This window comes from Malania oleifera, chromosome 12 (assembly GCF_029873635.1).
Source record: "Malania oleifera isolate guangnan ecotype guangnan chromosome 12, ASM2987363v1, whole genome shotgun sequence".
NCBI classification, from domain to species: domain Eukaryota; kingdom Viridiplantae; phylum Streptophyta; class Magnoliopsida; order Santalales; family Ximeniaceae; genus Malania; species Malania oleifera.
Window position 1 is genome coordinate 14860329 of NC_080428.1, and position 27049 is coordinate 14887377.

A 27049-nucleotide genomic window follows, 5' to 3' on the forward strand; every position below is an offset into this window, starting at 1 on the left:
AATTAAAAATCAGAAAAAGAAAAATCAAAAAATCAAAAACCAACAAACGACTCAGAGGTCAGAACTCAAAAGACAAATTTCCCCAAAAGAGAGAGAATTGAACCTGGTTTCGTGGTTCACGAAGCTGAAACAACAAGCGAGTGATGGGCGGCAGTCGACGACGACGAAAGCGAAACCCTAAATGAAAGTGAATGAGAAGTGAGAACGCAGAGAATGAGAGAAGAATCAGACGACAAGCAACTCGAGCGAGAGAGCGATGGGCAAGCAGTGAATTGGCGAAAGTATGGCAACACTACAAGGTGAGGGTTGTCAAACTCACAAGGCTTTGCGAGCGAGCGAGCGATGGGCGGCAATCGATGACAGCGTAGAAAAATTGAAGTATGAAACCCTAAACGAAAGTGAACGGGAACTGGGAAGTGAGAACGCAAAGAATGAAAGAAGAATCAAAAGATTCAGATGAGTGACTTGGGAGTGGGAAGGCTGAAGTAGTGAGGCGCTGAGCGGGCCGTGCACGTAGTGGGCCGTGTGGGCATTTGGGCAGTGGGCTTACTGGGCTGGCTGGGTTAAAGGGTTTGGGCTGTAGCATGTTGGGCTTTCCTGGGTTAATTTTGTAAGCGGGTTGGCGGATATTCGCCGGATAAACCCGACCCGACCCGTTAAGGGGGCGGATATGAAAATGAAAAACCATATTCGACTCGTTTAGCAAGCGGATAATTATAAGTCGGTTAAAATGGGTCGGATGCGGTTCGGATTAATGGATTTTTATCCATTTTTCTATGTCTACTCGTTGGTAGTTGGAATTCCTATGTAATCAAAAAAAAAAAAAAAAGATTGCATCACCTTTTAAAAAATAAAAATAAGAAAAAAATATTTTTTTTTTTTTTGCCTCATCAAAATTTAATTGTCCATTGCTTGCTTAACAAAATTAAAACGAGTCCACATTCAACTTTCAACTTTCCAACCAAAACTCCAAACCGACATCCCATCCCAACACGGTGCGAGGATAAAAGCCACACTCAACAGCTCCAAAAATTCAAAATACTAACAGTCGCGCACGGACTACAGAGCGAAAGCCAGAGCTGTGAGAGACTCAAACCTCCCAAACCCCACCATGATGAATTCCTGCGCCAGCACCCTCTCCCTCTTGGACGCCTTGCTCTCCTCTATGGTCGCCATCTGCGTCACGCGCCACCGCCTCCATGGCCCCACCATCAACGGCGGCGTCAAGACGATCCGGAACCGTAGCGGCGGAGACTCAGTCCCTCGAATTCCCGATCATGGAGACAGCGGCAAGAGGACTGCATCCGATTCCGCTCCGCCAGCCCCCCTGATGATGAAGAGGCCGCAATTTACGGCCCTGTTCAATGGCGGTGATGACGGATTGGGAGGAGAGGGAGTGGTGCGAAAGCTTCGGTTTGAGGTATAGATGGTTTCCGCTTGGACGTTAGGGTTTTAGGGTTTCTGTTGTGCGAAGATGGTTTAGAGTTTTTAGGGGACACGATCGAATACGAAATTTGATGTACAGGGTTTTGATTTTCGTTGTAGGAAAATCTTTAATCCCTTCTCCTCTCTGGTTTCGTTTGGGTAATTGCTGAAGATGAGAGTATGGGTTAGGGTTTTTGTAACAATAGGGGTTTAATGCAAATGAATTTTTCCTAAATCGAACTTGTGGATTGCCGAATATAGGCGTTATGGGCTAGGGATTTGTTTTTGGTAACAATAGGGGTTTACAAATAAAGAATACCATGCAAATGAATATTCCTAAATCTATTTCCTCATTTTGATTTCTCTCTGTATACCTCTGTGCTTGTTTTGTGTTGGATTCAATGTGCTTGTTAAAGTTGCTGTGAGACTTCCACTTTTTTTGTTTGTTTGTTTGGTGGATGATGATGCCCCTATGTCTCAATTTACGGCCAGATTCAAACAACCCAAAGAAATAATGCATTTGATTTGCAAAACTCAAATGACAAATGAAAGGAATGTGGCCGATCTGGGAGACAAGAAAATCATGAATCTGCCAAAGGAGAATGTTTGTATCTACAGAAAAACAAAGCTAATTTGGCAGGGCGTTAAACCATCATTTTTGTGGTGGAGGAGGGGGGGGGGGGGGGGGGGGGGGGGGGGGGGGGTTGTGATAAACCAAAAAAAATTACTAAGAGATGAAAGAAATCTCAATTGTTCTCCTCACAGCAATTTAAATTCAAGTAAGCACTTACTTTTGCATGAACCAGCTGTCTGGAGGGGGAGTTCTGATGATACCATTAGTTTCAGCTCCCATGACAAACGAGTTGATCTCCACAGTTGTATCTGAAAAGAGGCCCCATGCTTGATGCATATACTCTAGTTTCTCTTTGAAAAGCCTTATGAAACATGTTAAGAATAAGATGGAGTGTGTATTGAACTTAAGGGGACTCCTAGCTTTCCTTATAGGGGTGACTTTGAAAACTTCATAACAGCACTTGGCATTAACAAGTACCCACCAAAATGCTATACAAATCCACAATAGAAAATTTAAGGCTTTGTTTACTTGCAAAAAATAATTTATAAGTATATAAAATATTATTGTATACATGTTTTTGACTTTGTTTTCATGAATCTTAGGCGTGCAATAAACTTGAAAGAGATAATGTACAATATTAAGAATCCCACTGTAACGCCTCAAAAGAGTATATATATATATATATATGTGATTCTTTGCACCTTTACTGCGAGAGGATAAGTAAAGCTTGGCCATTAAGAAATTTAGGTGTACGTGTATTTAATGGGGTACTTTTTAAAGCTTCTTCAGATAAGTGATAAAATGAGGTCGGTGGTGATGTTCTCCAAGTAAGAGAATTGAGTCCTTCGGATTCCATAATTTACTGGAAAGGGGAAAACTATGCACTAATCAGGTATTTATATTAGTTTTTGTTGTCGAGAATCTGTAGAGGATGTGCATTATTCGATACCTCAAATATACTGTTTACTCAGAAACACATGCATACCACAGGATACCCTATCTATCTCCTATACACGATAGGGCATATCCATGTGCAACACAATGGCAGTAAATGTCTAATAAAGCAAACATAAGAGGAATAGATAACATCACTTGAAATCAATAAGGCTTTTCTTTTTTCACGGGCAGCTAAGTCAACTTCCCAATAATGTATTACAATTTACCAATATGTCAGCCTGCTAAATTGTATTTGAAGGTGAAGTGATCTCCAAAAGCAAACAAAGGAAGCAAAATATTTTAGGAAACTTGAATGGGAAAAAGACCAATCTCTGGTCATTACCACCATGAAAATTGTCATTTTACTCTGATCTTGTGTTCTGGCCTGTGACTATACTCAAAATCTATGTGTACAAATGCTCGTTCGACTTCAGGAAGTTGCTCGAGCTTTTCTTGGAGCGTCTCACCGATATTATGTGCGTGGCCCAGGATCATCTCTTCTGGTAACACTATGTCAACTTCCACAAAGTAATGAGAACCCAAAGTATATGCTCTAACCGTGTCAATGTGCTTGATCTCCTTATGGTGATTCCATATAAGATATGTAAGCTTGGCTACGTAGTCTGGAGGGGCCGTCCTTCCAATCAGTGACCATACATTCTCAAACACTGTCCTTGTCCAGGTACTAATTGTATATACTGCTATCTGCATTTTACAGGTTTTATTAATATCATCTTAAGATTTGAACTACACACTAAAAACTTGAACAAAGGACTGAGCCTAACAATGCACTTACTATTATCGCCCCAGTTGGATCCATCCACCAGTAGAATCTGACAGCCAGAGCAGCTGCTGCTAGACCAATTGAATTAGTAACGACATCGAATAAATGATCTTTAGCATAGGCTCTAACAATCTCATTCTTGAATCTTCGACAGTACAGCATGAGCAGAAACTTCACTACTGTGACCCCAACCATAATGCCAATCATCCATCTTTCATTCTCAGGACTCATGTCTGGCCTAGACTATATATGGAACAGAACAGCAATTAAAAAACTGATTAGATAAATGAAATTTTTATAAAAGCTGTCCATTCTCTGTAACTATTTGCTGTCTCCTAAGTTCTTCCTAAATGACAGATTCATGGCTGATGCCATTTATTCAGCGGACCGACTTCTGTGAATGTGCTACCCATTTTAGTGGAAGTGCAATTTTGTAATTTAATCTCAGAATTATATAGCTTGAAAAAATAAAGCCCTTTTAAAAACAAAATTATTAATCACCATAAACTATGAAATAAAGGACATTAAAGGTCAGTATTTATTTTATGACAGGTTTTTCACCATTTATAGTTAGAGATACAGGGACAGACCAGAGCAGCATCCTGGGTACATCTTGTAGACTTTTTAATTTCTTTGCACAAAACAGTGGTCTAACTAAATTGCAAGTTTGCTCCACCCCCGTGTAAAATGATGAGTTGGTGTAAATGTCCACACCCTAGGAAACTTCAAGCAAACTAAGAACACCTCTTTTTATTGAGCATAAGTTGGGAACTTGGGAATTTGCCTCACTAGACACATCCAATACATCCAGACCCATTATCATATTCTGCAATGTTCAATACTGGCATTTACTTGATTTTGGGTTCATCTGATCCTTTCTGGGCCGCACAGAATAAGAACAAGGTCAAATTACCTTTGTAATGAATTGCCGAGTAGACTCGAGCAATATTTGTAATCCAAGAGTCGCCATTACTGAAGCAAAAACAATGATACCCTGCATGCTTAAGCCTGATTAGTACAAGATTTTGATATTTAAAAAAACAAAAAAACAAAAAACAAAAAAAACAAAAAATGAAAAAAAAATTAATGTTGTAAAATAATTTTGATAGGAAATAAATAATACTGTACCATATACAATATACAGTTGCAAAGATAGCCCTGCTAATGAGTGACAAAATTTAGCAACATGCCTTGTGCATGTTTACCCGGAATCGTTGATCACTCTTCTAATTCACAACACACTCGTCAAAACACATTTGCAAACCCAATATTTTTCCATACACCTGATAGACCACAATGTCCACAGAAGATCATGACTTCTCATTCTAATTTCGCACAAGTAGCAATTTATTGCATGGCTTTTGTAAAGGAATTTTTAAATTAGAATAATATTCATTTGAAAGCTTCTTGGATTGTTACAAAATGTTGTTAGCATTCCATGGCTTCTAGCTGTAGATATAGCATTTCTCTACCGCCCCCTTAAGTTACTGGGTGGGAAAAAAATTCATACAAGGCATATTAATGTAAAATTCAAAATTTTATTTCCACATGATTCCCATCAACCAAATAGATTATAATGTAACTGTAAAATTCTGCATAATTTTGAAATTATACAAAACAGAGATCATGACAAGTTTGGTAAGTTCAACCAAGTTCAGCCTTAAATTATAATGCAAAACAAAAAAACAGTGCCACCTGAATTAATAATATGGCCAACAGGGAAAAGAGCATGCAGGAATGCATAACAAAAATCAATGAATATTGGAACCTGAAAGAGATTACCTGAATAAATTTGGATGCAAAACATACCCACAGAAGTTCAAACAAAATTGAAATTTTTTCATGTGGAAAATTGAACAACTTACCACTGGCTGCATTCGCTTCTTTCCAATAGGATAGCGATAATGGTTTGGGGTTTTCATGGCATAGGCAGTGAACCACAGAATAAATCCTGATAAGAGATCCAATAGGGAATCCATGGTCGAAGCAATAACAGCCAATGACTTGCTCTCAATAGAAGCATAAACTTTAGCCGTGAAAAGAAATAAATTGGCTACGTTTGATGCATAAATTGCCATCTTCTCATTCCTAGCAAGCTGCTTCATTTCATCCTGAAAAGAGAAAAATGCCAGTAAAGACAAAATAACACAAACCGTATTCAATACGCAACAAAAAAAAAAAGGTTTTTTACCAGATATTTGACAACAAATATTTATTCTTCTAAAAATAATTAAATTTTAAGGAATCAAATGAAAATGAACGCGTTGATAGATTTTTCACTGGCAAGGATTATGTGGCCATTAAAGTGTGATGAGAAACAGCCACAGTATTTATTAGTCCATGCTATTCTTTAGTTTCCCTAAGAAAGCCAAAATCACATATTGCCGACTTTTTGCTCCAGGAGTTTCCATTTGAAACCAGGAGCATGAAAATCTTGACATGCATGCTTTAGTACCAGCAACAAAAACTTCCCTTTCCTACTCTCTGCAACCCGAATCACTACTCCATCCTTTTATGAAATAAAAGCCTTAAGACCCTAAAATATTCTCAAATCCCAAGATATTTTCCTCCATTTACAATCACAAAATACTAACATCCTAACCGCCAGAAGATTAATAAAACTCTAGTCTTCTGGCTGCCAGAATTTCCACCCACCTGTTCTCTGTTCCAGCATTCTTGTCATTAAATTCAAACTAAATATAGCTCTAGTTCACCCACCTTGATCTTTTTCTACCATAATCGCAAACCCTAAAATCCTTTATATTTCCTAACCCAAGCCCATGTAAGCCACATAAGCAGATTTCCCTTAATATATATTATATCCTGTGTCAGGAAGTCAAAATAATCAACTTAAAATTCAGGATAGAAGAAGAAGAAGAAGAAGATCAAAAGATTATGCTCCATTTATGAACTAGACAATTACCAATCCAACTAGGACTTTAAATTACTCAATTTGCTTGGGAAGCAAGGAACTTCTAAAACCAACCCATGACTAAAATAAGAAAATTACACCTCAGTCCCTGGAAGTTAAAAATATGACTTTGCCAATACAATAAATGCTACATTAACAATTGAAAATACAAAAAAATAAATAAAGTTCAATCATTAAACTTGCCTTTCCTCGATCCTTTTCCAGCCTACCTCATTTCCCAAATCAAATTGGAAAACAAATCTAAATCCCATGGATATAATGAAAACTCATTGAACTATGAAATTGAAGAAATAGCTGAACAATCAACCTCTGTTTGACTTTCAGGCAAGCATCCCATTTCATTCACTGTCTCCATCTCATTGAATCCTTCAAGCAGCCTCTCCTGCTTCTTGTAGTATTCTGCAATCTTGCATTGTTTCCCTACATTAAACAAAGAAAGAAATATTACTTCAAGTCCCATACCAAGGAAAAAGAATTGTATTATTGAACTCAAGGAAGTGTTCCCTTCTCAGAAAGGATGGGCTGGAAGTGGGTGGTGAGGAGGTAGGCACTCTGAATGAAAATGACCTAATAAGTCTTTCATGTAGACTTTCTTGGTGTAGAAAGAACAAGATATCATGGGAGAAAATTTATTTCAAGGTTTGGTACTGTTGTGATATGTGGCTCACATACTGAGGGAAACCGTCAATGGTAGCCCTATGACTGTCAACAGTTTGGCCTAGTTTCAAAAAGATTTTACTCACTGTCTAAAACCGTCGACGGTATGTCTCCAAATCGTCAACGGTTTGGCTTGGGAACCCAGCGTAGATTTTCAAATTTTGAATAGGGACGTTAAGCTGGTTGGGGTTTGGAAGGAAAGCCTCCGGGAACTTTATATATACGTTGTATATGATGTATTTGTAAGGTTGTTCGTGTCTTTGACATAAGATAGTAAGAAATTACTGCCGATTTGCTCTCGTAAACATAGGCATTTTCGAACCACGTAATTTGTTGTCTTTGTTATTGCTTTCATATAATTCGCGTGATTGTGTTGTTTTGCATTTTCACCATTGAGTGCTGCATTGTAAGATAGTTTTTATTTCCGTTGTGCATTCTTTTTTCACAACAAATTGGTATCAGAGCATTGTTGTAATGGCTTCTGGAACTTCTTCTGCAAAGTTCGATGTTGTCAAGTTTGATGGAACGGGAAACTTCGATTTATGGCAAAGAAGGGTGAAGGATTTGTTAGTACAGCAAGGTATGGTGAAGGCTTTATACGGAGTTCAACCGGAAAGCATGGATGAGGCAAGTTGGAATGAATTGGAGGCAAAGGTAGTATCAACCATCCGACTTTGTTTGGCTGATGATGTGTTGTATCACGTCATGGATGAGGATTCTCCGACAATAGTTTGGCGGAAACTAGAAAGCCAGTATATGTCTAAGTCTTTATCGAACAAGTTATTTCTTTTGCAAAGATTGTATTGGCTTAAGATGGTAGAGGGTTCGAATTTGAACCAACACATCAACGCATTCAATCAGATTGTAAGTGATTTGATGTGAAGTTCGAAGAGGAATACAAGGCATTGATGCCATTGAATTCCCTACCTGCATCTCACACGTATGAGAATTTGGTTACTACTCTAGCATAGGGCAAAGAAAGCCTGAACTTGGAAGAGCTAACAAGTGCATTGCTCGATTTTCATAAAAGAAAAATGACCAATGATGAAATTTCACATGGTGAAGGGCTTGTAGTGAAGTCCCGGAGCGGATCCAGGAAGGACATAAGGTGTTTTAGGTGCAGTAAAATTGGGCACATAAAACCGGAATATCCAAAGTGGAAGAAGGGGAGTGCTGAAAATCAAGAGAGTTCGTCAAAATTTGCATATGTAATGGAAGGAGACTCAGAGAGCAATGATGATGATATGATATATGTTTCATAGGGTTCAGAAAGCCTCATGGATTCTTGGATCCTAGATTTCGAATGTTCTTATCACATGACAACAAATAGAAATTAGCTCAACACCTACAGGTCAGATAATTCTGGTTATATTAAAATGAGAAATGATGTTGTATACAAAATAATTGGAATAGGAAATATCAGAATTAAGATGTATGATGGTATTGTGAGATATTTATGTGATGTAAGGCATGTACCGGATCTACAGAAGAATGTGATTTCATTGGGTACTTTAGATTGTAACGAGTATAGTTACAAGTCTAAAAGTGGAATAATAAAAGTGTGTGAAAGCGAGTTGATGGTGATGAAAGGATAAAAGTTAGCGGAACATATCTATGCACTGCAGGGTATTACAATTGTAGGTGGAGCTACAACTGTAGAATCTAAGTCAAACGTTCTATGGCATATGCGGCTAGGGGATATGAATGACTACATTTATTCAGATGTTTGGGGACCGGTGAAGATAGCATCACGGGGTGGACATATGTATTTTGTGGGTTTATCACGAAAGGTCTTGGTATACCTCATGCGGAATAAATCAGAAATGTTTGCCAAGTTTAACTTGTGGCAGAGGTGGAAAACTAGACCAGGGGAGAGTTTTTTGGGGCAGACATTGGGACTGAATACGCTGGTTTTGTTCAAGGAGTTTTGTGAGAATGCAGGTTATATGCAGGGCTTGTATGGAACTTCTTGGTGAAGTCAGTGAGTATGGCACGTTTGTCGTTTAACTGATCACCAAAGGTGTCACTAGATGAGAGAGTTGCAAGAAAATTATGGGCAAGTTTTGCAGTAGACTACTCTGGTTTGAGTAGATGTCCACAGGTGCACATTTCTAGTGAGATGAGATCTAGGCTTTATGTAACGTCCGAACAGTACATCTTTCTGTGGTATAAGAAAGGTGGGTTCAAGCTGGATGATCCAATGACATACAAGTTAGTAATTAGTGGAGACATGATTTTTGGTGAAAAAGCCATGGTGCAACGTACTTCGGTAAAGGAAGAAAAACAAATACTAGAAAACTGCAGCAGCAATGAACATGTGATGCAGGTGGAATTACAGACTCAAGGCAGAGATGGCATTGTTCATAATGCAGGGAGTTATAACTCGGGATACCAGCAAGAAAACAACGGGCCCGGATGCACTATCAGGCCACCACTCAGGTATAAATTTGATGTTCTGATGTTTTATGTATTCATTTCTACCAGCAAGGTTCCTACTATTTTTCAAGATACAATGCACAACAAAGAGAAAAATAGATAGATGATTTTATGTTGGAGGAGAGAAGACATTGTATATGAACTATATGTGGAAGTTGGTGGAACTTCTAGGATGGAAGAGGGTGATAGGATGCAAAAGAGTGATGTTTTCGTTGTTTGTGGATAACATGTTATTTGCTGGGAAGACTTTGACTGAGACTAATCAATTGGGAACTCTATTGAAAGGTTTTGACATGAAGAATTTGGGTACGGCCAAGAAAAATCTTGGTTTGAAGATTCACAAAGACATAGCTGCAAGGAAATTGGGGTTATCTCGAAGTGGCTTTGTAGACAGAACTGCAAGGAGATTTTGTTTGTCGTCTCAGGATGGTTTTGTGGAGAATCAATATAAAATGTCTACCGCTCACTTCCCAAGGACAGACGGTGATGTCCAAGATATGTCAAAAGTCCCCTATGATGGTGCAATGGGATGTTTCGGCAGACAAGAGAGTAGTCCGTTAGTAGTAAGATTTGTTGTTGCAGACAACGCAAAGGGCTTTGATGATAGAAGGTTTACAACAGAATTTATGTTCACCGTTATGGGAAGACCCACTTGTTGGAAGTCTAGGATTTAGTCTCAAGTTGCACTATTTACAACTGAGTCTATTTACAACTGAATCGAGGTATTTGGCAGTAGTCAAAGCTGTCACGGACAAGTTCAAGCGTTGCTTGGACTTGTTTTTTGTCTCCAATTGCTAGAAGAGAGACGATCCCAACCTAAAGTCCCAAGGTCAAGGTGGAGCAGCGAGTTTATGTTTTCAGTTTCTCCTAAGGGGCGTATGTTCACCAAAGTGGAGATTGTTGTGATATGTGTTCGTCAAAGTGGAGATTGTTGTGATATGTGACTCACATACTTAAGTGGAAGGTATGCACAAAGAGAAAACATCATGGAAATCAAGATGCTGGAGTTAGCCAAGGGAAACTATCGACGGTTTGGCCTAGTTTCAGAAAGAATTTACTCTGTCTGAAACCGTTGACGGGTGTGTCTCCAAACCGTCGACGGTTTGGCTCAGGAACCCTGTGCAGATTTTCAAATTTTGAATAGGCATGTTAAGTTGGTTGGGGTTTGGAGGGAAAACCTCCAGGAACTTTATATATACGTTATATATGATGTATTTGTAAGGTTGCTTGTGTCTTTGACACAAGATAATAAAAAATTACTGCTGATTGCTCCCGTGGATGTAGGCATTGCCAAACCACGTAATTCGTTGTGTCTTTGTTATTGCTTTCATATAATATGCATGATTGTGTTGTTTTGTATTTCCACTGTTGAGTGCTGCGTTGTAAGATCGTTTTTATTTCCGCTGTGCATTCGTTTTTCACAACAGGTACAGATAGAATGTTGAGGAATGCCGCACTTCGGTTGAAATCATGTAAACTTTCCTAAAAAGAAAAATCACCAGATCATTTTATTTTGGAAAGGAGCGTGCATATTTATTTTCCTTTAATAACACATTCCCCAGTTTTTTGTATAAATAGGGGGTTGTACAGAGATTGAATACAAATCAATAGCAACTCATTCTTTGAATACAAATCAATAGCAACTCATTCTTTGCTATCTTTTATTCTTTATTTTCCTCTCACTTCCTTTTGCTCTAGGTTTTATCATGATATCTGAGCAAATCGATCCTTGAGAGGTACAATTCTTGTTTGAGGATAATTCTCCTTAAGTTCTATCCCTCTGTCTTTGAATACCACAAAGCAGAGCTTGCTTCTTTATTTTTGCATCTTCTCTCACATCAACATTATTGTCAAACATTGAATGTGAGTTTTATTTTCCAAAATTCTGCTACTCTTGATTGTGGGATTATTTTGATGCTATTTCTTTTCCACTTGGTTCGATCAACCTGTCCAATTTAATTTCTATTTTCATTGGGCATTTTGTCAAACAGTTGAGTTGCACAACCTACACATTCTCTTTCTGTTCAAAGGTTGACAAAAATTAGATTTAGGCTATTTTCTTGGGCTTCACAATATTCTGTTTTCAAAAGCCCAATCCAAAGCAGTTTATTTTTTTTTTGGGTCGGATTCTATTTCTCTTCATAGATTCTGATTTGAAGCCTAGATCCGCTTCCCAAATCAGATCCGTGTCACAGGTCCAAGCCACGCCCCAAGTTCAAGTCACAGCTCCAAGACGTCCTAGATCCAACCTACGCCTAGGCTGATCCGCGCCCCCGATTCAGACCACACCCCGGTCCGGTCCAATCCAAACCCGGTCCGTATTTCAAAAAAAAAAAATGGTTCACTGCTCATGACTAAAAAGGCAATCAAGGTGGAAAAATATAATGATCCCAATCATCACTTATGTCTCCTACAATCATATCACTCTGGATTGATTTTAATTTCTCTACCGCCCACAAAGGATAATTATTCCACACGGAGCCGTGTGATGATTCTTGCACTTCAAGCAAAGAACAAAATTTGCTTCATTGATGGCATGCTAGCTCCACCATTTTCCAAATCCTCGGAATACTCACAATGGAGACAATGCAACGTTATGGTCTTGGCTTCTCAATTCCATTTCGAAAGAGATTTCTAATAGTGTGATCTATTGTGAAACTGCCCATGCCACATGAGACGATCTAAAAGATCGATACTCCCAAGCCAATGGTCCCCGCCTATACAAGCTTAGACAAGATATTGTCTAATCTTATTCAAGGATCTTTATCAATTAGTGCATACTTTGCCAAATTGAAGAGTTTGTGGGATGAGTTATGCGCAGTTCAAGGAACGTCTACCTGCACATGTAGCGCACGCAAGGAGACTCACACAACAAGAACTAGATCATGTTTTGAAGTCTTTTATGGGGCTCAACGATTCCTACACTACAATCCGTGGGCAGGTACTTCTAATTGATCCACTTCCAACTCTCAACCGCACCTATGCCCTTGTGCTTCAAGAAGAACGCCTCCGCAGCATTTTGTCTCCACCATCCATTGAAGGCATTGCTCTAGCCACCACCAACTATCAACCACAAAAGGAAGGATGCGCCGGTCCACCAAGGAAGTCTCTCAAATGTACTTACTGTGGCAAAGAGGGTCATACTGTAGATCAATGCTACCACATCCATGGCTTCCCTCCAGGGCCTCATAACTCTAAACCCAATCAGGGTCCCAAGCATAGCGCTCATTAGGCTTCTTCAAACCCATCTACCAAGAACCTTCCTTTCACCCTTGAAAAGTGTCAACAACTTCTGGCCATTCTCAACAACTCCGTTCCCCCATCAATCCATGACACACCAAGTAGGTAGTGTCGAATCTTCATTGTCAGGTAAATCCCATAATGATCTCTTATGGATTCTTGACAATGGCGCAACCGATCATAGGGTTTGCTCACCCACTGCTCTGACCCAATCTTTCTCAATACATGGTCATACTATTCAATTACTGGATGGATCTTATGCCACCGTCACTCATTGAAAGAAGAAACGATTGGAAAAAATATTTCTTTTTTTATTTTGTTCTTACATACAATCCAATATATAATACAATTACCTATTCTAAACAAGGAAACAATTTCCGATTGAATGATATCAAATCTCCCATAATTACTCACTTTCCTAATTTGTATTTTATTTACAAAGATATTCGGGGTTAATATTTTAACACTCCCCCTCAAGTTGGATCATAAATATTAATCATCTCCAACTTGCTAATAAGATCATCAAAGCTCTGTCGTCCCAAGCCTTTAGTGAGGATATCTACAGTTTGTTCCTTGGTTGGTACATAAGTCATATATATAATTCCTTCTTCAATTTTTTCTTTGATGAAGTGTCTGTCTACCTCCACATGTTTAGTCCTGTCATGTTGGACTAGATTAAGAGAGATGCTAATAGCTGCCTTATTGTCACTGTAGAGTTTGATAGGAGGGTTCACCGGTACCCGTAATTCCTCCAATAGTTTTCGTAACCACAATCCTTCACAAATCCCTTGAGCGACTGCCGTGAATTCAGCTTCAGCACTACTACGAGCCACCACATTCTATTTTTTGCTTCTCCAAGTCACGAGATTTCCCCAGACGAATGCACAATATCCTGTGGTGGACCTTCTATCTTCCACTGATCCTGCCCAATCTGCATCTGTAAAGATCTCTATTTCCTTGCTTTCACATTTCTTAAAGAAGAGTCCTCTTCCTGGGAATCCCTTGAGATATCTAAGGATCTTGTATACAACATCGAAGTGAACTTCCTTTGGTGAATGCATGTGTTGACTTACTACACTGACTGCAAATGCAATATCTGGTCTAGTATGTGATAGGTAGATCAGTTTGCCAATCAATCTCTGATACCTCTCCTTTTCTACTGGTTTTTCACAATCTTCAACCACCCTCTTTACTGCTTCTATCGAGGTTTCGCTGGGTTTGCACCCTAGCATGCCAGTTTCAACTAGGAGATCGGTAACATACTTTCGTTGAGAAACACTAATCCCCTTTTTCGTTCTTGCCACTTCCATGCCCAAAAAATATCGCATCTGTCCCAAGTCTTTAACTTCAAATTCAGTAGCCAGAACCTTCTTCAATCTCTCCATTTCTACAGTATCATCACCAGTAAGGATTATATCATCAACATACACTATTAGAATTGTTTTCTTACCTCCTTCAGACTGTTGGAAGAATAGTGTATGGTCTGATTGCCCTTGTCGATACCCTTGATTCTTTAGTACCTTTGCGAATTTGTCAAACCATGCTCTCGGAGATTGTTTGAGGCCATATAACGATTTCTTTAGTTTACACACTCTGTTTTCTTCACCTGTGCTACTGAATCCTGGTGGTATAGTCATGTAAACTTCCTCTTCTAATTCTTCATTTAAGAAAGCATTTTTAATATCAAGTTGTTGTAGTGGCCAATCTAAATTGGCTGCCCGAGATAAGAGAACCCGAACTGTATTTAAGTTTGTCACTGGTGCAAATGTCTCAATATAGTCAATGTCGTAGGTCTGTGTAAAGCCTTTTGCAACAAGTCTGGCTTTATATCTTTCAACTGTTCCATCAGATTTACATTTCACTGTGAAAACCCATTTATAACCTACTGGCTTCTTCCCTTTCAGTAGATCTGTCAACTTCCAAGTTCCATTTTTTTCTAGGGCTCACATTTCTTCCATGACTGCCTCTCTCCATTCTAGTATTTCTAGAGCTTCCTAAATGTTTTTTGGTACTTTCATCCTGTCAAGATTAGAGACAAATGCACGATATCCTGTAGACAAGCTTTTATAAGACATGTATTTCGACCAAGGATATTGAGTACATGACCTGGTTTGTTTTCTAATTGCAATAGGTAGATTGATATCATCAGGTGCAAAATTATCAGAGGAAGACTCAATTACCAGATCAGGATAAGTCAAGAGCTCATGATTATTCGAAGCCATCATCGGTTCCAACGCTCTTGGTGCCTCAGGTATGAGATTCTTCCTCTCCTTTGTTTTCGACTTTCTTGAGTAAACCAGTATGTCTGCGTTGTTTTGCTCTCTTGCATCTCCCCTTGAGGGTCAGTATTCAGTTGTGTTTGGCAAGTCAGGAAGTAATGTAATGGAAGACTCAATAGATGGGTCAGGGAATGAAGTAACTGGAGTAACTGTAGATTCAGTAGTAAAAGGATCAAAGAACCGATCTTCACTCCATTTCTCCCCCTGAAGAGAGGGCTTTGTGAAATAAGGAGTGATTTCAAAAAAAGTGACATCAAGGCTAACGAACAGCCGTTTTGAGATCGGATCATAGCATTTGTAGCTTTTTTGGGTAGGTGAATAACCAATGAAGACACATTTAATGGCACGAGGATCCAATTTATCACGATGGTGTGCATGGACATGAACAAAAGCAATACAACCAAAAATTTTCAGTGGGAGACTGGAAGGGAGTCGAGAGGTAGGAAAGTGTTCCTGAAATTTCTGAAGAGGAGTGACAAATGAGAGTGCTCGACTTGGCATTCGATTAATGAGATGTGTGGCTGTTAAGATGGCATCGCCTCAAAAATAATGTTTCATGTGGGTCGTAAACATTAAAGCCCGGGCTACTTCAAGTATATGTCTATTTTTTCGTTCAGCAACCCCATTTTGTTGAGGGGTATCCACACAAGAACTTTGATGAACAATCCCATGATCTTGAAGATAAGTTCCCAGGATGATATTGAAATATTCCATACCATTATTAGTACGTAGGATCTGAATATGAGTCTAGAATTGTGTATGAATCATGGTATGAAAATTGATGAAAATGGAGCGGACTTCAGTTTTGTCTTTCAGTAGGTAGACCCAACAAAGACGAGTATGGTCATCAATAAAGGTCACAAACCATTTTGTATTGGTGCGATTTAGGGAACGTGAGGGACCCCATACATCACTGTGAAACAAAGCAAATGGGGCGAGATGGTTTGTATATGGATGATGGAAAAGAAGTACGACGATGTTTAGCAAGCTCACATACTTCACATTGAAACTCAGAAGCCATTTTATTTGAACAAAGAGAAGGAAACAAACGTTTTAAATATTGAAAATTGGGATGACCCATCCGTGAATGCCATAACAAAAGTTCACTATTTCTAGATGTCAGGATCAAGCGCTACCGATTCTTCTAAAACCAATTGGTGGTAGAAGGGGCGCAACTTTTTCCTTTAAACGGCAGCGCAGAGCCCCGCACTAAACGTCAGGTGGACATGAGGGGCTGCACTAATTCTAAGCAGGGGTGCCGACGGGCTGGCACGCAAAACACTGTCGAGCTGGGCCTACTGCTACGATCCCTCGCAACAAGGTTGACTGCTAACTTCCCATAAAGCCAACAATCACCCCCCCAGCAGCTACCCTAGGAGCGCTCGAACCTGTGACCTCGCTCTGATACCACTTGTCAGGATCAAGCGTTACCGGTTCTTCTAAAACCAATTGGTGGTAGAAGGGGCGCAACTTTTTCCTTTAAACGGCAGCACAGAGCCCCGCACTAAGCGTCGGGTGGACATGAGGGGCTGCACTAATTCTAAGCAGGGGTGCCGACGGGCTGGCACGCCAAACACTGTCGAGCTGGGGCCCACTGCTACGATTCCTCGCAACAGGGTTGACTGCTGACTTCCCATAAAGCCAACACTAGAAGTAGATGCAGAATCACAAATTGCAGTATTACATAGTTCACTCAAACTTGCCTCCTCAAAGTAATAAAGTCCCTCCTACGCTTTAGCAGTGCCAATCGTCTTCCCCGATGATAGGTCCTAAAAAAGACAATGGGAGGAAACAAATTTAGCGGAACAATTCGAGTCTTTTGTTAACTGACTGATAGATAACATATTGCACGATAACTTGGGGACATGTAAGACTGATTGTAAAGTTAAGGAATCAGATATGTGAATACTTCCTTTTCCAGCAACTAGTGAGAGAGATCCATCTGCAATTTTTACCCTCAAATTCCCGGCATATGGTGAGTAGGATGAAAAATATTGACACGAACCAGTCATATGATCGGATGCACCCGAGTCAATTATCCAATGACATTTGTAACAAGATGTGGTTTTTAAAGCTGACAGATGATTACCTCGATGAGCCAAAGAACCAGAGGAAGACTGACCCGATGTTTGCATTGATGAAATCATCTTATACAATTGATTCAACTGTTCAGAACTGAATGCACTGCTGGACGGGGTATCGTTGTTCTCTCCTTGTGATCTGTCAGTTGATCCGCCAGTGCTGGCCTGGTACCCACAATTTTTTTGGTATTGTCGCGGTTTCTAGTCTGCCGGTTTTCCATGAATCTCCCAGCAAGTATTTTTTGAATGACCTATTTTTCGGCAATGTTCGCACCATATTTTTCCCCTTTGTGGTCGTTGTCTAGGTCCTCCTGGGCCTTTTAATGCAAAAGCTGAGGCATCTGGCCTAGCAGATCCATTTTGAGGCCGCAACATCACTCGCCTCCTATTCTCTTCCCTCCTGACCTCTGCGAAGACTTCTCGGGTTGAAGGTAGAGGTCGCCGGCCAAGGATCAGAGCTAGGGTTTCTTAAACCCAGCTAAACGATGGCTGACAGCAGAGGCTCTACCTCCTCTGCAAACATCACCGGCGATTCAAAGGTTATGTCCGGTGGGGGTACGAATGATAACACAGTCTTTCCACGCTCATTGGAAAAACTAAACGGAAAAAATTTCCGTGAATGGGCTCAGTCCATGAAACTGGTGATTGAGGGAAAAGGAAAGCTTGGTTACCTTACCGGTGAGCGAAGAAAACCAGATCCTTCCGACGCTGTAGCCTTGCAAAGTTGGAGGTCCGAAAACTCCATGGTCACAGCTTGGCTCGTCAATTCGATGCAACCATCAATCGAAAAAATTTATTTGTTTTTGCCGACGGCGAAGGAGGTCTGGGAAGCCGTACGTGAGACGTACTCCGATGTCGAAAGTTACTCACAAATCTTTGACATCAAGACCCAATTGTGGCAGATGCGGCAAGGCGAGAGAGGTGTTGCCGAGTATTTCATGGAGATGAGTCATCTTTGGCAGGAGTTCTGATACCATGAAAGAAGAAACGATTGGAAAAAATATTTCTTTTTTTATTTTGTTCTTACATACAATCCAATATATAATACAATTACCTATTCTAAACAAGGAAACAATTTCCTATTGAATAATATCAAATCTCCCATAATTACTCACTTTCCTAATTTGTATTTTATTTACAAAGATATTCGGGGTTGATATTTTAACACTCATACTGGATCAGTTCACTTCTCTTCCAATCTTATTTAGACAATGTCCTTTGCGTCCCGAATTTTCATTTCAACTTAGTTCATGTCCATAAATTATGCAAAATCCATCATTGTCTAATTATTTTTTTGTCTAATTTTTGTTTCATTTAGGACCTACGCTTGATGAAGATGATTGAGCTGGAAACTGAGCGGGACGGCTTATACCACTTCACCAACACTAGGAATGCTTGTTGGCAGGTGGCTACATCCACATCCACTTCCCAACTTTGGCACTGTTGTTTGGGTCATCTGTCAAATAAAAATCTGTCTTTTCTTTCCAATAAATTCTCAAAAATTTGTAGTTCCAATTCAGAATCATGTTTAATTTGTCCATTGGTTAAACAGACTCGTGCACCTTTTTTATCTAGTTCCATTTCTTCTCTTAAACCTTTTGACTTATTGCATGTTGATATTTGGGGGAACCATCGTGTCCCTTCCACTACTGATGCACATTATTTTCTCACCATTGTTGATGACTATACCCGTTGTACTTGGGTTTACTTAATGCGTCATAAATCTGACACTCGCTCTCTCTTGCGATCCTTCATCCACCTTATCGAAAATCAATTCTCCACCACCATAAAAATCATCCGAAGTGATAATGAGCCTGAATTTGACATGCCCTCATTCTATGCTCCCAAATGCATTATACATCAAACCAGTTGCATCAACACTCCCCAACAAAATGGAGTAGTTGAACGCAAACATCATCACCTTCTTAATGTTGCTCGTGCATTAATTTTTCAAGCCCATATGCCTAAACACTTTTGGGGGGATGCAACTTATCTCATTAACCGAACCCCTTCTCCTGTTTTAGGTGGTTTGTCTCCCTTATGAAAGATTTCATAATGTCAAACCTACATATAGCCATCTACGAGTCTTTGGATGCTTATGCTTTGTTCCACTGACCCGCAAAACCCATCTAAGTTCGATCCCAGAGCAACTCGATGTGCTTTTCTTAGTTATCCATATGGTCAAAAGGGCAACCGACTTTATAACCTTGCAACACATAAACTCTTTGTGTCTCAAGATGTCCTCTTTCATGAAGATTCCTTCCCCTTTGCATCATATACACCCGAACCCATGGAACCTGTCCTACCTTGTCCTATTCCTTCTCGTGACGACATCAGTGACATTCCACCTTCATCACCATCTTCACCGCCTCCCTCTCCTCCATCCTCATCTAATCCTTTACCCTCTTCTTCACCACCCCGACAATCCATTCGTCCTACTCAGCCATTGACAAACTTGCAAGATTTTCATGTGGAACAAGTTTTGCCATCTCAGCACACTCAATCATCTAACTCTGCAATGGTCCGTTTGTCAGGTAACCCTTATTCTCTCACTAATTTTCTATCTTGTTCCTGCTTATCTCCTTCTCATCGTGCTTCACCACAGCTCTCTATCTTGCCAAAGAACCACAATTATTTTTTCAAGCCATGATAGATCCCAACTGGTGTACTAACATGTGTGCTGAAATTGATGCTCTTGAGTTCAACAACAACTGGCAACTTACTCCTTCCTCTTGGTAAGAAATTCATTGGCTGCAAATGGGTATACAAGATCAAATACAAATCTGATGGATTCATCGAACGATACAAGGCTCGCCTAGTTGCCAAGGGCTACAGTCAACAGGAAGGCATTGACTACACCAAGACATTTGCTCCGGTTACTAAAATGACCACCATCCGTACCATTTTGGCTCTTGCTTCCACTCGCAATTGGCACATCCATCAACTCAATGTCAACAATGTTTTTCTCTATGATGACCCTGATAAAGAAGTCTATATATAGCTTCCCTCAGGATTCGGACTAAAAGGGGAGACTAGAGTTTGCAAGCTCGTTAAGTCTCTGTATGGTCTCAAACAAGCTTCAAGGCAATGGTATGCCAAACTTTCATCCACTCTCATTGATGCTGGATACAAACAATCCAAGGCAGATTATTCACTATTTGTCCAATCCCATGAGGGCAATTTCATTGTCATTCTAGTCATGTGGATGACATTATCATGGCAAGAAACAGTTTGGAGCAGGTCAATGAGGTCAAGAAATACCTAAGCGATCAATTCAAACTCAAAGATCTTGGAACTCTCAAATACTTTCTGGGAATCGAAGTGGCTTGTTCAGCCAAAGGGAATATTTTTATCTCAAAGGAAGTATGCACTCGAGATATTAGAAGATACAAGCTTCCTTGGAGCTAAACCTGGAAACTTTCCCATGGATCAAAATCTTGCACTCAACGAAAGTGATAGCAAACTTATCTCAGATCCTTCGTCATATAGGCAACTTGATGGAAGAATAATTTATCTAACCATCACAAGACCCGATTTAGCTTATTCAGTGCATGTACAAAGTCAGTTTATGGACAAGCCACGAATACCACACTTAGATGCAACACACAAGGTCTTACAGTACCTTAAGAAAACCTTAGGTCAAGGAATTTTCCTATCCGCTTCTAGTGAAATTCAGCTTTATGCATATTGTGATGCAGATTGGGCACGATGCAAGGACACCTGACGATCGGTCACCAGGTATTTCATCTTACTCAGAAAATAACCCATTTCCTAGAAGACCAAGAAACAAACAGCAGTTTCACGCTCCTAAGCCGAAGTAGAATATAGTTTTATGGCCTCCACATGTTGTGAGGTTACTTGGCTAAAGTCTCTACTCTTAGACCTTGAAGTAATGCATTCTCAACCAGTCAGTTTGTACTGTGACAACAAGGTCGCTATACATATAGCTTCAAATCCAGTGTTCCATGAACAAATCAAGCATATCGAGATAGACTGTCATGTGGTTCGAGAAAAACTCCAGAGTCACATCATCCAAACAGTCTACATGCATACAATCCAACAACCTACTGATCTTTTTACCAAAGCTCTTGGATTCACACAGTTTAATTATATACTTAACAAGTTAGGTGTCATAAATATCCACGCCAACTTGAGGAGGGTGTTGAGGAATGCCGCACTCCGGCTGAAATCACGTAAACTTTCCTATAGAGAAAAATCGGCAGATCATTTTATTTTGGAAAGGAGCGTACAGATTGATTTTCCTTTAATTACATGTTTCTCAGTTCTTTGTATAAATAGGGGGTTGTACAGAGATTGAATACAAATCAATAGCAACTCATTCTTTGCTAGCTTTTATTCTTTATTTTCCTCTCGCTTCCTATTGCTCTAGTTTTATCATAGAATTCATCACACACATGGATTATCATAAGCAACAGGTTGAGGCTATCCTGGTTTTCACATAAATTCGCAACATAGCTTTCTCCAAATACCAATTCTCGCTATGAATCTCAAATGACAACCTAGAGGTCTTGACGAATCCCCTTGTCAAGCAAATTTTTCCTCAAACTAGTCTGGGATGGGTAAGTATCCTCATGGACAATTTTCCTTTCCAAGTGACTTGCCAACCTAGGGGTCTTGAAAAATCCCTTCGTTAAGCACTTTTTCTCAAACTGATCCGAGATGGGTAAGTATGCCCATGGATAATTTTCCTTTCCAAGTGATTTGAAAACTAGGGATCTTGACAAATCCCCCCCATCGAGCACTTTTACTCAAATTGATCCAAGATGGGTAAGTATCTCCATGGAAAGATTTCCTTTCCAAGTGACTTGACAACCTAGGGGTCCAAAAAAAAAAATCCTCTTGTAAAACACCTTTCTGTAAACTAATCCAAGATGGGTAAGCATCCCCATGAAGTTTTCCTTTCCAAGTGACTTGACAACTTATAGAATCTTGACAAACCCCCTCGTCAAGCACTTTTCCTCAAACTAATCTAAGATGGGTAAGTGTCCCCATAGATAGTTTTCCTTTCCAAGTGACTTGGCAACTTGGGGGTCTTGACAAACCCCCTTGTGAAGTATTTTTTCCTCAAACTAGTTTGAGATGGGTAAGTATCCCTACGAATAGTTTTCCTTTTCAAATAAATCTCACCTCATTTCAGTCAATACATGTTGTGCAGTGCACGTAAGTCTTGTCCCCTTTCAATCATTCTAGGATCTTGTCTCTCAATCAATTCGAGGTGTGCAAGATGCATGTAAATCTTGTCTAGTTGCTAATATTTATTTCCTCACAATGAATCTGCCTTGACAGGGGCTTATCAAATCTCATTCCAACTGATTGATAGCAATTTCACAATTAGGAGTGCTTGTGCACTACAGTATCCTTTTTACCCTCCCGCCTGTGTATCTGGTGAGTCAAATTCCACTCGTGACTCACCAACCAAAAACTAAATAAAGGATATCATGTCTAGAGGAATATTATTCCATTGGATTAAGCCAATGTTTTGATTTCTTAGTATTGATTAACTTGCACCAAAATCATATTTTTAATTCTATTTGAAAACATATATGGAGACCAATGGTGTGAGAGTGCAACAATATACCAAGAACACAACCAAAATCTCCTTCTCCAATTACCCACCCAATATCTGATGCTAACCTCAAACAAGCTTCTAAAATGATATTTGCACAAATCTGGCCACTTGGAAAGTCTTAACATATTTAATAAATAAGTCTGCAAATTGGGTACTTTCCTCTCTAAAGTTCCATAATAGCACCCACAAAGGCTTTGTTCAAACTTCTTAGGATTGAGAAGGCCATTATCTCCCTTCCCGTCTTTGGAGAGAGAAATCAAAATTCCAAATATTATTTGTGAAGGACTTGTTTAAACTTCAAAGCTTCGAACCTATTATGACCCTTCACCTTGTTTGGATCAAGAAGCCTCTTTCTATTAAGATATAACCCAAATGCATTATCTTTCACCTTTAATTAATTAGCATCTATTTGGTATCGTCTTTGTACAGTGAAACAACAAATTATGAAAATATATTTGTTTATGTCATTAATTTTTTTTTTTTGTTAGTTTTAAACTGTTGCGAAAAAAAAAAAAAAACTACAAACCAAATTTTTTGATTTTCAATTGTTTTGGCAACCTATTGCCAAAATATTTTAATGTTCAAAATTAACTTTTTTTTGGACTAAATCATTCATTTTAGAAACATTTTTAATTAAAATTAAAATAAAATTCATAGGAATTTAAAATATAATTAAAATAAAAAAAGTTTATAAAATTTCAAAAAAAAATTAAAAAAAAAATAATAAAACAATAACAACAACAAATATTCGGTAAGGATTTATATCATGGTGATCTGACAAATTTTATGCTAACTATCAACTACCTAACGCAACACTCCTCCTTTACCCAAGCCTGGGACCGACAGTGTGTGAAAAAATTAGGTCATTAAGTGCATCACAGGCCGAGTAAAAATAATAATAAAACCTAAAAATATTTTTACTATTTTTCAATTGTCATGTACAATAAGATTTTTCTTGTAAAGTGAGTTTTGAAAAATAATAATTAAGTACAATAATTATATTAGTTTTTATTTTTAATATAGCATTTTTTAATTTGTATTATTTTGTACTTTTGTTTGTTCAATTATATTTTTTAACTTTTATTTGCTTCAAGGAAAAAAATGAGCATTTGTTTAATCAAGTTTCTAATCTGTTTTAGATTTAGAAATATTAACCAAACATGTTGCTAGTTTTAGTTTTAAATTTCCATTTCTAGTTTTCATTTTCATAAATGTTGATACTAATTCCAAACAGCCCCTTAGAATTTTGCCCAAATAACATCTCTAATTTCTCTGAAGCTCTAATTATAGTGGTAAAATATTGATATGAGAACATTACAACAAGGCTTGGCAGGGACTCCCAAGAAGAGAATATAACCACTTTGGCAAATGCCTTCTATTATAAGTTTGTCTTTTGACAATGCTCTGCTATTGGATTGCTACACAAGAAAATGATTAAACAGTTGCTAGCAATGATGATACTTGCATTTATATAAAGGAAAATCAAGCTGCCACTTGTTTTTGTTTGCTAATAGCATCAAATTGTAAAGTGACCAAATTTAAGCAATGCATTCTCCCATAGGTTCCCCTTTGAACTGAAAACAATTGAAACCAAGTGAATCTCTACTATCTCAACTCGCCATGTATCATGTCATATAATAACAAATAATCATCTGCACTTTTAGACTATACACTATGCTGACTATGTTTTCCTTTTAGTGCACTTTTAGACTAAAAGCAGTTTTAAGCCAATAAAGGACACATTCAATATTTCATATGGCAAGCATCACCTAAGGAAACAATAAAAAACATCATTTGCAAAGTTGAAATGCACTGAAGGTAGCAACAAATAAGCACCCTACCAAGATTCAAAACTTTGCCTGAAAAAGATATGTTTTGTCACAGCCACATTGATGAGCTCTTAAAGAACTAATTAACTTTCAGATCAATAACAGTGCATAACAGACAAATAAACAAAGCTCTAACCGAAACACCCAAGATGACAAATTCTAAAGGGAACTTTTAGGATGATTAACCTTTTTTTCTAAATGGGAAGTACTCGGGAATGAGATAGAAGTACTTTAAAATTTGATGAAAGCAAACTAGAGATAGCAGATTCAAAAATGCAGGAATAAATAAATAAATAAATAAATAAAATAAAATAAACAACCAGGGCTGGCAGGTTTCTGTTTAATTGAAATCCAAGATGAACCGTACCACCCATACTCTAAGGCCAAACCCAATCCCAAAAAATAACATCCGCATCATGGCTGGTTTAAAATATAATAATTAACAAAAAAGAGATTTTCTAGACTATAATCTAAGAGTCTCTAAACTTTAATCTATCAAGATTTGGACTATTTTTTTGATAGGTACATAAGAGACAAAATAAATCAAGCTGTAACCAACACAGCCCACCCATGACAAACTTCAAAGGGGAAACTTTACAAGGACCTAACCTTTTTTAAATGGAATATAATGCAGCACTGATATTGAAGTACTTGAAAGTTTGATAAAATCAAACTAAAGGTAGCAGATTCATAAAATGCAAAGAAAAAATAACAAGAAGGCAAAGACTTCTTTTTAAGTGAAATCCAAGATGAACCATGTTAGCCATGCTATATGGCTAGACCCAATCCCAGAAAGAACATCTGTACCATGATTGGTACAACATATATACTAATTAAGGAAAGAAAGAAAAATTCTCTAAAACTTTAATCGATGAGGATTTAGCTTTTACTTATTTAACTAATAATTTTGATAGATAAGTTGATGAGAGCGTTGGACATTAGACCACAACCTACAAGAACTGTGTGTATATTCCAAATTATGAATTTTATATCACACACTTCTTGCACTCTCAGTTATATATATTTTCAGTCAAGGATATGCACATCCTGGATTCTACTTTTGCAACAATGGGGAATTTTTTTTATTTTTCCTAACTTAATTTCCAAAAGTACAAGCACACTACTCTTTTAAGTGCTGAATTAAAGGAAATATATTTTTTTTGGCAAGCCATTTTTCTCAATTTATTTTAATTATAAGTTTCCAACTTTCCCCTTTCCCTGAAATAATTAAAAATTATTTAGAAGGGCAAGTTTTCAATAGAAAGGCCCAATTCATAAATTTACATACGATGTTCCCAGAAAGCAACCACCTCCCCAAGAACTTGATCAGAATGCACACAAAGGATAATAGCTCACACACCTTAGCCATCACTCAACTCGTCAGTCTTTTCAGTCTTTCTTTCTGCTAAATTTTATGTATCTTTCAGCAATAATAACAATTTATTCTTTAAAAATTATTGAAAAACAGACACACAAACACAAGATATTTTTCCGGTAGAATGTTAGAACTTTTTCTTGTTCTTTTCCTTTTTCGTTTTTTTTTTTTTTTTTTTTTTTAAGATAATAACCATCAGGGTTCCACCTGGTCTTCTGAAATAACCCTGGATTGTGCACAAATAACAGCATGAAAACCCAAGATTCCAACCCACATCACGCTCGCGTGGATTGGTAACTCAGCCGAGTCAGCTCACTTGTCAACACAACAACAAAAATACATAATCCAGTCATAGAACAACAACCATTCAAAGCCCAACACCCACCAACAACGTAGGAATCGCTTTTGTACTAAATTTTACTCGTTTGGGTTGATTAATCAGTCTCCATTGGGGTCCTCGCAGCGTAGGGCCCCGTAGAACTCAGAATATACAGCACGAAAATAGTACTTATCATCACAGAACTAATAAATGAAATAGTATTTGGCGGAGAGAATGGGACCGGAAACATACTCTGAGTGCGAAGAAGGCGAAGGAATGAGAAAGGAGGGTCGGAATCACGCTCCGGAAGACGGAACTCTTCGAGATTGAGACGCCAGGAGGCGGCATCGGCAGTGCCGTTGGTGGCCGGAGAAAGAAGCTCCAGTCTGTAGTCGCCGGAATCAATGGCCAAGCCGTTCTCCATTCTTTTTCCTTCTCTGTTGGCCGGCATTGGACTTCGGTAGTGGGTTGGATTGGGAACTAGGAGATTGAAACTCTACAGTAGTGCCTCGCAACAAACTCCACCTTTTAAGGATGAAGGGAAGGGAAGGGGAGGGGAGGGAAGTTTCCCTGCGCGTTCATGCTACAATGC

At 38.7% G+C, this 27049-nt stretch overlaps 1 protein-coding gene across 1 annotated transcript; it reads right to left on the reverse strand.

The window, feature by feature from the left end:
• Positions 1-3091: 3091 nt before the first annotated feature.
• On the reverse strand, positions 3092-27049 carry LOC131144320 (metal tolerance protein 9-like). The gene is made up of 6 exons (XM_058092883.1): positions 26710-27049; positions 6959-7071; positions 5585-5830; positions 4633-4713; positions 3732-3962; positions 3092-3640 (listed from the first exon to the last, which is right to left on the reverse strand). The coding sequence occupies exons 1-6, from the start codon at positions 26906-26908 to the stop codon at positions 3293-3295; spliced, it is 1218 nt and encodes a 405-aa protein (XP_057948866.1). The 5' UTR covers positions 26909-27049; the 3' UTR covers positions 3092-3292.